Consider the following 12,423-nt stretch of genomic DNA (forward strand, 5'->3'; position numbering starts at 1 on the left):
CCTTGTTAACAGAATTCATGGGCTTCTGTAGTCACACCTTTCATTTCTGGCCTCATTGAATCTCTGAGACACTGGGCTGTGGAACCAGGTTTATACCTTAAGACATCATGGAAGGTGACATCACCACCATTGTGCAGCCTCTCCATCTCATAGCACATATGCTTAAACAGGAGCTTGTCTTTATCAAGGTCCACTTCCAGCCTCCCACGCAGCAGCCGTAGCAGGAACTTCACTCGGAAAGTGGGGATCACACCCTGTGTAGGAGAGCACAAGGGCCAGCAAATAAGTCATAAGAAGGCATCTACAGAAAGAGAGAGAGAGAGAGAGAGAGAGAGAGAGAGAGAGAGAGAGAGAGAGAGAGAGAGAGAGAGAGAGAGAGAGAGAGAGAGAGAAGAGAGAGAAGAGAAGAGAAGAGAAGAGGAAGAAAGGAAGGTTATGGGATGGATCCCCAAGTGGGGCAGTCTCTGGATGTCCATACTTTCATCTTAACTCCAAACTTTGTCTCTGCAACTCCTTCCATGGATATTTTATTCCCTATTTTAGGGAGGAATACTTTATAAGTATTCACACGTTGGTTCTCTCAGGCTTATAATCCAAACACCAAGGAGAGTGAGGCAAGGAATCACCAGCATAAATAGTACCAGATAGGAAGAATCTCACTGTTCTCTTTGAAAGCTGGGGAGAATAATGTGTGTGAAGCATATGATGTGAAGTACCAAGCAGTAACTTTCTGTTGCTCTTGTCCTGTGGGTTATCATAATATTGACTCCAGAGCTAGGGAGCGTGAGCAACATCCATGTAGCTTTCTCTGGAATTATCCCTTACTAATTATGCTCAGTAGTCTACCCACCTCTCCACATGCACCGTGAATATCATTCTACAAGTAGGCAATGCATATTTACATAACTCTCCTCACTTAATCTGGGTCTTAGACTTAGCATTTGTTATTTTGCTTCCATTGAAAAGTAGTTTCATTGTAAGTCTTCTCGATGATTAGATTAACTTAGATGAGACAGTGAGGACTCAGCTTTGCTCTCCTTCTGGGGTAAAACACATCTGGACATTGAAACTATAAAAGGTATCACTGTATTCCATGTAACACAGCCTAACAGGCCAACTCTTTGAATGGACCTGATATCTAAGGCTTCTTGCTAGTTATTAGCATCTCAGTATTAATTAGGGTGCAGTCTTTCCTGTACATATCATGTGAAATCAAGTTCCTGTGGGTAAGAGTCACAGAGACAAATATAGATCTAGATGAGACAAAAGAACTAGGCCATGTATCCCTGTCCTCCACAAGTTACTATCTCAGAAGTTCAGAAGCGACTGCAGCCCAGTTTGAGGACAGAGAGTACTAACAGAGACAGAGAGTTAAACAGTGAAGAGGCCACCCTGTGTCTTGCAGACCCTGAGTTACAACCACACCACACCTTCCAGATCCTTACACATGTCAACTGTGCTAACTCCTTGTCTCTATACTAAACTCTTGCTGAACAATTTTTGGATCTTCTTAGGTTATATATAAGAGATACCTATATATAGGTATCTCTATATAGCTGAACTTTCCTTGTTTCTTGATGTGAGCACAATGATCACCTCTTTACCTACACCTTCATGACCATTTTAGCTAAGGGTCCACTCCAAGCCCATCCACACTCTATCATCTTCAATATGCTCTTAACTTCTGGAAGTCATAGAAGTTTAATATCCCCTACCAAAATGTTAGGATCATAAGTGTTTCAAACGTTAGATTTTTATGGACTTTGGAATATTTGCATTCCTACAATGAGTGATAATGTGGACAAGATAGAAGTTTAAACATAAAATTTATTCATGTGTTTTTTAATCTTTTTGTTGTTGTTGTTTTTTGAGATGGGGTTTCTCTGTGTAGCTCTGGCTGTCCTGGAACTCACTTTGTAGACCACGCTGGCCTCGAAATCAGAAATCCACCTGCCTCTGCCTCCCGAGTGCTGGGATTAAAGGCGTGAGCCACCACACCCGGCGTTTTTAAATCTTTTTAGAACAAGTTCTTGTGTATTCCAGGCTGACATTAAACTTAATGCTGTCAAACTCTTGAACCTCCTACTTCTGCCTCCCATGTAGTAGGATTAGAGGCAGGTGCCATTCATTCACCTTTCACATACACACCTGGCACTGCAAAGCAACAGTGACAGCTCCAAATTTAGTCTATGCCAATTCTCAGATTCAAGATACTTGAAATGTATCATTTGTTCTCTTTGAGACTGAGCAGGTAAACAATGGCCCACTCCCCTCCGACCCCTAGGTTGAGGAAGATCTTGAATATCCAACTCTCTGCTTCCATTTTTCCAAGTGCTGGGAGTACAGTGATGTACCACAACACCTAGTTTTATGTGGTGCTGCTGGGAATCAAACCCAGAATCCTTGGGTTTGCATGCTTGGTTAGCAAATAAGCCACACAGTTCCTACCTCTCTTTTATCATCTACCATGTTCCATATGATTTGAAAATGGCGAAGATCATTGTAACTCAAAAGCTGGTCCTCTTCAGTGGAATAAAACAAAGAGAAATTCTCCACAATTATGGCTAGGGAAAAAAAATCAGATGTTAGACAAATATGCTAATCTGTCATTTTTTAGAAAAAGTAAAACATCTATTATAAATAATAAATGTTATCATTCACATTATAAAGCCAATTTTTCAAAGTGCTTTCAGTACAGTTTCCAAGCTGGCATGTCTCTCACTTGAACTAAGCTATTTATTCATCACTTGCCTTTCCAAAACATGAGGGTCATGGGCTCAAAGGCACTCTAGTTAGACATTCATGCCAGCTGGCTCCTACTCTTACTTGAGACTTCCAGGGCATTTTTAAGGGTCATATTGGGCCTGGATGTCCCCGCAGCTGGGTGAACAAAATATATCTTTAAAAACCAAACTGATGTTTCAAGGCTGTGAAAGTAGCCCTCCCTGATTTGTGTTCAGCTCAATCCATGGGAAGAGCTCTTTGGGAATTAATGAGCATAATAAATAGGACAATTCTTGAAACTGCAATCAACTGCCATTTCCATGCCTTTCAAAGGTCTTTTCAGCTCCTGGGTTGAGAGGCAACAATTTATAATTAATGCCATGAAACACCCGCCCCAAGCAATCCAGGATAATTACTTGAAAATTGTACATAATTATCCAAGTACCTGAGTTTGAAGAGATGGAAAAATAATTCCACGAACATCTCTTACCTACAAGCAGATTCAGCATGATGTAGGCGATGATGACATAGAACGAGCAGAAGTACATAAGTGCCCCTGCATAATTGCCACAGTCTGTTGCCCAGTATGTAAATTCATCTGGAGTACAAAATGGAGGTTGAACCTGTGGGCCAGTGGGGGACATGGAGGGCATTGAGGGGAGGGAAGGGCACAGATTTCTTCTGACTATAGTGCTCAATGAATATTTTCTTGACAGTACGGGATGTAGTTAATTTAAAGCCATCAAGCAAAAGCCATATATGTCGGACATACACATCACTTGCAGCAGAACTCCACAAGAGTATTTCATCATGCTATATAAGCTTTTGGTATTGTAGATGACCCAATTAAATTGCCATTGATAGAAGCAAAATGCAAGTGAACAGGTTGCCTCTGGAACATAAGCTTAACATCCCACCAACAGACTCTGGGGTCAAACTTTAGGAAGTCAAAAAAAGAGAAACTTTAATATTTTCTTAAACTTAAGCAATGGATTAATTTGAATGGAGTAGATTATATATACCTAATTCACATTCAGGTTGTGTAAGGACTAGTCCCCAGTCTGAGGCACCAAATGAGATGTTACAGAAATGTATACAGTTCAGATTATATAAAGTGTTTGCATTCCATGGGACTCATTAAAATTCAAATCTGTCTGTGATACTCTCCTGGTTTCTCTCAACCAGATAACTAGCTTTGTCTTCTGGATTCCCACACACTCTTCTGAGAGCCTATATAGGATTTATTTAATTCTGTTGGGCTATACCTGATTGGATAAATTTGGTTTCCACTTTTCATGTTTAAAATTCTCTAGACTCTACTATGTGGTATATTTGTGCCAACTGATAGACTAACAATAAAGACATACTCATGTTCTTTGACAGCTGACAACAGTTTAACATCACAGTTTCTAGCACAAGAGGTATTAATTCCATATGGTAATTTAAATTTAATTCATATTGATTAAGATTAAGTAAAAATAAATGTAATGTAAAGCAGTTTTTCTGATGCACTAGTCACCCTTCAGTAGTTCAATACTGAGTTGCATGTGGACAGTGCATGCTCCCTCATAGAATGTTTATAGAATATCATTGGTGTCTATGATCTGAGAGGAAGGAGAAAGAAATAAGGTTGACTCTACAACTCTCTAGAACTAGTACACATGTCCAAACAAGAAATGTAGAGACCTGTAGAACATATAACCCACAGTTTTAAGTGTGGGCAAAAATGCCTAAAGAAGCAAGCATTAACACCATGACCCAAGGATGATATAGATGTACTGGAAAGAAAGCAGGATACCAAAGGGAAGAATGGCTCAGACTACATGACATATGTGCCTTGAGGAACCTTTAGACCTGCAGAAGGCCTTGTACATGGCCCAGGACAAACCAGGGATTTAGTGAGTATTCAATGAGTGTATTAAATAAATGTCCTTATTTTGATTGCTAAGCTATGAAGGATAAGCAGGAAAGTGCTCATTTTAAAATATGATTATAATAGCTTAGGTTATGTTAAGTGAATATTTTATTCTTTATATTTATATCTTGTAATGTTCAAAGTGCAACTTATGGACTAGACAGGAAGAATATTTTCTTTAATATAAGGTCTTGATGTTAACAAGAATACCATTGGTGTGTGCAATGAGTGTATGTTGAGGCACTAACAATAATAAGGGAATATTTACCATACAATCATGCATAATCTTGTTCCAGTCTTCACCTGTGACAATTCGAAACAATACAGTAATGGCTTTGCCAGCTGAGGAAAAATTGGCATGCCTAATTTAAGAAAAGAAAACAGAATGAAGATTTCATGATTTGTCATTGTCTTGAAGCACTATTAGCGGTCACCACCCAAACATGCGGCATTTGCAAACCTGGTTGCCAGGTTCCTGTTACCAAAGCTTAAAACCTTTCTGTTGCCATCTCCACTTTCCTGCAAGTATAGATGCCTGACAAGTCAAAACTTCCACAGGGTCATCAACTTATTGGCTTTGAACTGTAACAACTGAGTTTCTTACTCTGAGTACTAAGAAGTGATTCCTCCACTTGGGTCATTGAAAGATACTTAGCCATGTGCCAAATAAACCACCTACAAGTGAGACATTTGCACATGTTTTGTTGCATTTTAACTTTTAAGAGAACAACAGCAGAAGCTTTTATGATATGGAAGAGGAGGTATTGGAAATGCTTTTTTTTTTTTTTTCCACAGCAGAGTGATTTAGTAGGTTCTAACTTTCTACACTTTGCTGAAAAAGAAAATCATCTAAAAACAGTTTTAACCCCTCCCCCCAAATAATATAGCATTTCAGAGAGGTACATGGGTAGAAAAATACTGAAATCAAGGGTTGTTATTCCTGACAGTGGGTAGAATTATAAAACCTTTTTGTTTGGTTTTTGCATTTCCTAAGGGTTCTAAAATAAGTATTTGTCAAATGGAAAATGTCATTTAAAATGTGTATATTTTATTTTATTTTCCAACAGATTACCTATACCACTCCTAAGTCTTTAATAGTCAAAAAAAACACCTAAGTTTGTATTCATGATTTTATTATTAAGACATCTGCTTAGAAAAATAAATAGGAAGACAAATACATGCTGACCTGTTAATGTTCTCACCATACTTTACGGTACCAAACAGAACAACTCCAGCAAAGGCATAGCACAGCAGCAAGAGAAACATTCCTACGATGATAAAGAAGCTCTTGTACATGCTGACAACCACAGTCAGAAGGAGCATCTTTAATGTCACCTGCAGATGAAGAAGGGTGTGGAATCAGGGCAGATGGAGAAAGACAGGAGGTGGGAGAACAGTCATTTCAAGCTATAGAGTACCTGGCTGGTGAATAATATATAAGCAGGTTGGCTACATACTGACTCCCAAGTACATCATTTGAAAGTTGTTTCCTATTAGATATTAAATCTAAATATTATTCAAAAACCATCTGGCATTGTGAAATCTTATTCATACATCAAACAGTTCAGTCACTCCAGAGAAATTAATTAAATTAACAACACAAGCTTTTTAGACTTCAATTTCCTCTCCTTTTGCAACCTAGACATCTATAAAGTCAACACATTGTTGGCCTATAGCAAGTAAATTTACTTTTCTCCTACAGACTTCCTAAAAACCAAATGTAATAATAGTTTAATGCTAAATAACCACCAATTGTTAATCCTTCCAATTACATGGATATATGGAATCCATATGTGAAATAATGCTAATTACAAAAAAGAAACAATACTTCTTAAAAATGGACACCACAGGTGTGTGTTTGTGTGTATAAATGTTAACAAGAAGTACAAATCAACCAAGAATAAGGGAAACATTATCATCAATTATAAACCTTCAATGTAATAACACAAATTAAAAACACAAATTAAGTTATGTTAAAAATGACATTGGCTTTTGGTTCCAGATTCAACATGTTTTCTTTCATTTATGATTAAGTTTACTCAGAAAATATGATTAATAAAATAACAGGAAACATATTCTAAGATAATTAAGCTACTTATTCAATGCAATATTTAATATTCATTAGTCTTGACTTAGGATGTTTAGTACTTTCCTTAATATATCAACTAGGTTGGCTGAGTTCTGCTGGCATCAGTGACTCAATGCTTATGTGACATTTGAGAGAATTCTGCATGATAGACTTACATGCTTCCCACAGATGGAGAAAAATCTAAAGACAATCACGCAGGCTCCCATCATGTAGGTGTATGCATTCTGAAATTTAAACAGAAGATTTTTTTTTTTACAATTTGCACAAATGATCTTGTTATGGTTTTATTTTAAGTATTCTGTGAAGTCTAGTGAATAATTGGTTTAATAAAATGTGAAAATTCCTATAAGAAAATTATCTGAAATTGAAAAGGTCACTGCAAAAACTCATGAATAAGTATTAGATTTAACATCGAATCTCAAACAAAACTTTAGGTTTCGTTTTGCTCAACTGAATTCTGTATTTTGAAATTCATTTCACATAAAGCAGTAATAAGCTCTTTTGAGGATAGGGTAAGAAATGTACAGGGTGACCATGAAGTGGGGTTGGGACTATATCCAAGCTGGTACAAGTCTTGTCTAACATGTGTGAGGCCCTAGGCTCAATATCTCAACGTGTAAACCCAGTGGTGGTGATGTCTGTAGTCTCTGCATTTGGGAAGTGGAGGCAGGAAGATCAGAAATTTAAGGTCATCCTTGACTACATAGTAACTTCAAGGCCAGCCTGGGCCTTATTTCAACAACACCAATGCTTGGAAGCAGTATTTTTGTTTTGTTTTGTTTTGTTTTGTTTTTTGTTTTTGTTTGTTTGTTTGTTTTGTTGTTGTTGTTTTTTTAAGTTCAGTTCAATTACCTGTTCATGAATCAAACCATTTTAGAAAAGCACCCCACCCCCAGCTAAGAATCGCATCAGTTTGCTCTTCCAATGTGTGCTTAGGGCCAGAGATCACCCTGTGCTTTCTGATTCACAAAGCTTCTTCTGAGAAACAAAGATGCCACTGGCCACAGTATAACAACAGTGACATTCAGCTGATGCCAAAGCATGAACATTCTCCAGGAGCTGCCTAGCCAAACAACAACAGTCCCAGATGGGTCCCTGGGAAGGGGGTCCACTGAGCTCCTTGGTGAGGCACAAGGACAAGAATGTGGGCACATAGCCTTTTTGGAAGGAAAGCTTTCCTTCTCAGCAGTCCACTGAAAAATATGGCAAAGAAGGATTGCTTTTCTCAGACCAGAGGTTCTTCCCAGGGGAAGAACACATGCAGTCAAGCAGAAGAGGGAACTTTTTTTATGGCTTAGAATTTCTTCTGTGGAGATATTTGAGATTAGGCCCACTGTATTTTTCCATCTAGTGAGTAGCATTCAGTCTGGATAAAGTAAGATTGGTCTAGATAAAGTAAACACAGTTTGAACATGTTTTTCTACCTTTTCTTTCCATGTCAGTTCAGGATTTATTGTAGACACAATAAGTCTTGACATTCTAGAAGTTATGACAACCACAGCCCCTGGAATGGTGACTGGATAGTTTTCACATGGACCTCAAAGTCCTAGGAAGACTTATGTTCCCACTTCGGCAAACCTTGGGTTGTATCATCACATGCTGTGGCTCCTACTTCAGCCATAGAAACTTGCCTTTGTTCAGTTCCTACATCCTTTCATCCTAGCTAAGGGTGTATGAAAGGTTCTGTAAATGGTTGCTTATGGGGGGAAATGCCTTCCAGGACCTCTTTGATGAAGCCATTGCACACTCCTTACTGTTGTCATCTCCTTCATCATTCCTAGCATACCCATAGTCCTTACTGGTTTGTGAGCACACAGTGAGGATCTGTATAGCTTTTTAAGCTATAAGTTTATTAGCTCAGTGAATATCTTTGTTTTGCTCATCATTATGTTCAGATTTTTGTTGAAGAAACTGAACATAGGGGCTTGAACTTAAACAACTTCTAATGCTGAAGACAATCACTGATTAAATAAGGCCACTCAATATGTGTATGAATACTGCAGATACATACTACAGCAAGTCTCTTTTGTTAGGTAAATGGGCACTAGGAGTACTGGACACTTCCTGACATGCCTCAATTGTTAAAGACAATGGGAGAATCAGGAACACTGGTAATAGCAATCACTGGGACTATAGAACACTAATGAGATGATGATATTTATAAGTATTTCTTATAAACTGCTGTAATGCTTAGAGCATACATTGTAAGCCAGCATCACATCAGTGAGTATATTTTATTTCCATTGAGAAACACTACTGTAGACTAAGTCTAGCCAAGTTTCCCATGGCTGTAGATTTGGAGCTAGACCTCAGACATATGAAGATTGATGGGTTCAGAGAATCATTATTAGATGTCTGTGAGAGAATAGTGTCTTGAAGAGTACTTAGGGATCACACTATAAATCTTATATATGATTTCAGGGGTATGATGGATGCACTCCTGATCTAGGTGCAGTCTTCTGATTCTAGCCTGCTATGTGAATTTAGGCAGGTTCCGTCATCTCTGCCTCAGTGTTCTCCTTTGGTAAAATGAAGAGTTAAATGAGACTATCTTTAAGAGCCTTATTTTAGACTTATACACTCTAGGTCTTTGAAGATCCAGGATTTGCCTGTGTGAAAAGTGTATGTGTATGGATATGTTCACGTCTATGTGTATGCATTTGCAAACCTGTCCCAGGGCTCTCACAATCAAAGCTGGGATTTAGGGAGTTTGACGTAATGTCCAAGAGTGGCTGGTATGAAATGAAGAGACTGGAAAATGGCTTGAACTGGAGAAAAGCTGGACTATCAACTAAAGTAAAGTGTAATGATGTGCCTACCAGCAGAGCAAAATGGAGCACCACCCACACAACACCAAGAGATGTCACCAAGAGATCATATCGGTTTCTTCTGCTTTGCCAGAACCCAGCTGGTGACATTGCTATGATCTTCATTGTAACCTAGAGAAAGCAAGCAAGGAGGGACACAGGGTAAGGACTTAGGCATGTTTAAATCAATAAGATTTAATCATTACACACACACACACATATGTACATATATATATATATATATATAATAAAAGAGTTAATCACAAATGTACATCATTTTACAGCTAAGTAGCCTGCATATCTATTCTCCATACTCTTTCCTGTGGATTCATAGATAAATAGTCATATAGTCATTGCAGGTCATTTTTCTACCTTGAGTGAAAAAATGTATTTTGGGAAACATCAGCTAGTTTATAGCAAAATGATAATCCACTTGAATTTCAAAGTAGATTGTATGGCAAATAGATGTGACATGGTGACAACATTTTAAGATAATATTGTCTGGGCTGCTGGAATATTTACACAGTGTTGTAATCTGAGTCTCTGAATAGCAGTGGTATATCCTGGGCTGCAAAGATTCAAACTCTGTTACTAGGCAGGCTAATACTCAGACACAATAGGCAGGCAGGAGTGTTTCAGTAGTTAGAAAAATTGGAAATATAAAGTGAAGTCTTTATGAAGTTAATCAGAACATCCATAAAGGAGATGTGCCCTGAAAGGATGTGCCCTAGTCGTGAAACCTACCCACCAAAGACTTTGAAAACAGGCAGGCTTGGTGCTAGAAGTAGATGCCATCAAAAGGGGCCCTCATTCCCTTTTAATTGTCCCTAGCTTCCCCCAGAGAGACAGACTCTTTACTGTACCTCTAAGACAAAGATGAAGGTGAAGACAACTGACATTGTTGCCAAAGGAACCGTCACAGGATCGTCAACATCCCACTGCAACCAGGAGAGCACAAGTGACAGTTACATCTACCAGATAGACTTTTCTCTCTCTCTGCTACTCAGCACATACGCCAGTCTTATTATTATTCATTTATTATTACTAAAGATCAGAGGGTACAAATGTCAATGTTTGCAATGCTCCTGGAAGCACCAGAGATGTGAAATCAATCCAGAAATCTCAAGGAGAAAACCATACCTTGACAGATAGCAACACAGACTGGGCCAGAACCAGCAATGCAATTGTCCTCTTAAAAAATGGGTGCTGGGTTATGTCATACATTTTAGCTCTAAAACCATCATTATCTGAAAGAAAGAGAGAGAGAGAGAGAGAGAGAGAGAGAGAGAGAGAGAGAGAGAGAGAGAGAGAGAGAGGAAAGAAGGTTTAGGTGAGGACACTCTAGACAAGGCCAGGTTCACTTTCTTCTCTTTCACATTCTTTAATGTTCACCTTCACGCCCATTACAGCCTTCCCTTCCAGTTTAATCTATTGTGAAGTGCTTTGGAGGAATGGCTGGTGCTGGATATCAAAACGACAGTGCATAGCACCATCCGTATTGAAAGGAGAAGCTCATCATTCGATTTCTGGGAGCTTAGTACATTTCCCTCATATATCTAAAAGGCAAACACAAATATATTTTATTTAAAAAGTCAGTTTTTTTTTTTCATTAAGGCTTATTCGGAGAGCACTGAAGCACAGCCTTTGGGTGGCTGATTTTAATAGCCTTAAGGAGAAATCAGCAGTTTGGAGTCTGTTTCAATATTAACTTATGCACAACCCCCTAGTGGCCTCACAATTATTATTTTAATTTAAATCTGAGGTTCTTAGGGAAGCAGGAACACTAGTGCCCAACATGAATGAAATCAGAACATCTTTGATACCCGGCCGAGGAGGGAGATGAAGAGGCTGTGCGATCTTCAGTCTGCTCTTGAGATCTTCCCATCGTCTCTGATCTACCGTCAGCAGGGCTGTCCCCTTGGAAACAAAAGAAACAGTGGAGGGAAAAGGAAATGAGCAACGTGGATCGGATGACTTGACAGGCAGGACCAATGTAGGGACCTGAAAGAGAATAGTCTGCAAGAACCATAGTGGTTGGAAAGGCATTGTCAGAATGAGTAACCCATTGTGGTAGGTATTCCAACAGGGATGGGTGCATACCTGGGGCACTCAGCTGTCTCCAGGGGTGTGTCTTTGAAGACCTGTAACATTTGGGCTTGAGAAAATCTCAAGAATGTTTTCTACATACTAGCTGTGGCTAGTTTAGTTTTATAGTAGCCAATCAGTTATTTGGATAACTGCTGGAAGAGGGCATTTTGTCTTTATACATCTTTCTTATTTTTAAACAGTTCAATAGGTACAATTATAAAACTATTTTTAGTGGATAAGTCATAGAACTTTCCTTTTCCAGAAACAAATAGTATGATAATTTGCTAGATGTTATATGGCAGAGTACTTGACAAAAATGCACATAAATGATATTGCACTGTATTATTCTGCATTCGATTTATTAGACATTACAGAGGCAGATATATAATGAGAAAACTAAGGTTGAGGGAATCTCACTCCCTTTCTCTAATTCACTCTGTAGAGATAACGACTGTCCCTTCAGGGACCACACCCCTAGCTTGTTTTTCAGAATTGTGTGCTTTCTGACTGTATAAGTACAGAAGGAAAAAATTGTTTTTAATTTCTAAATTGGCAAGAGTTATATTAAGGTCAGAAACACTGCAAGAGTCTGCTCTCTTCCTACCATGTGGGTTACAGGGACTGAACGTGGTTCATCAGCTTGGAGGGAAGTGCCTTAGTTAGAGCCATTCACCTGTCCCCCCTTTTTTTTTTCTTTAAAGATTTATTTATTTCACTTTATGTGTTTTGCATGCATGTTATATTTATGGATGATATTTGTGCAGTGCCCATGAAGTTTAGAAGAATATGTTGAATCCTCT

The 12,423-nt window shown here is 38.5% G+C and overlaps 1 protein-coding gene across 9 annotated transcripts in view; it reads right to left on the reverse strand.

Annotated features, from left to right (window-relative positions):
• The window catches only part of Nalcn (sodium leak channel, non-selective), a 317,664-nt gene that overhangs the window by 10,918 nt on the left and 294,323 nt on the right, over positions 1–12,423 (reverse strand). For all 9 annotated transcript variants that reach the window (XM_021181515.2, XM_029469212.1, XM_029469211.1 and 6 more), the window contains 10 exons: positions 11,359–11,452; positions 10,676–10,782; positions 10,399–10,473; positions 9,548–9,667; positions 6,884–6,952; positions 5,826–5,974; positions 4,908–5,001; positions 3,215–3,347; positions 2,449–2,564; positions 97–254 (listed from right to left, as the gene is read on the reverse strand). In XM_021181515.2, coding sequence (XP_021037174.1) covers positions 97–254; positions 2,449–2,564; positions 3,215–3,347; positions 4,908–5,001; positions 5,826–5,974; positions 6,884–6,952; positions 9,548–9,667; positions 10,399–10,473; positions 10,676–10,782; positions 11,359–11,452 — 1,115 coding nt within the window. The remainder of the gene's footprint in view (positions 1–96; positions 255–2,448; positions 2,565–3,214; positions 3,348–4,907; positions 5,002–5,825; positions 5,975–6,883; positions 6,953–9,547; positions 9,668–10,398; positions 10,474–10,675; positions 10,783–11,358; positions 11,453–12,423) is intronic.

This window comes from Mus caroli, chromosome 14 (assembly GCF_900094665.2).
Source record: "Mus caroli chromosome 14, CAROLI_EIJ_v1.1, whole genome shotgun sequence".
Taxonomy (NCBI): Eukaryota; Metazoa; Chordata; class Mammalia; order Rodentia; family Muridae; genus Mus; species Mus caroli.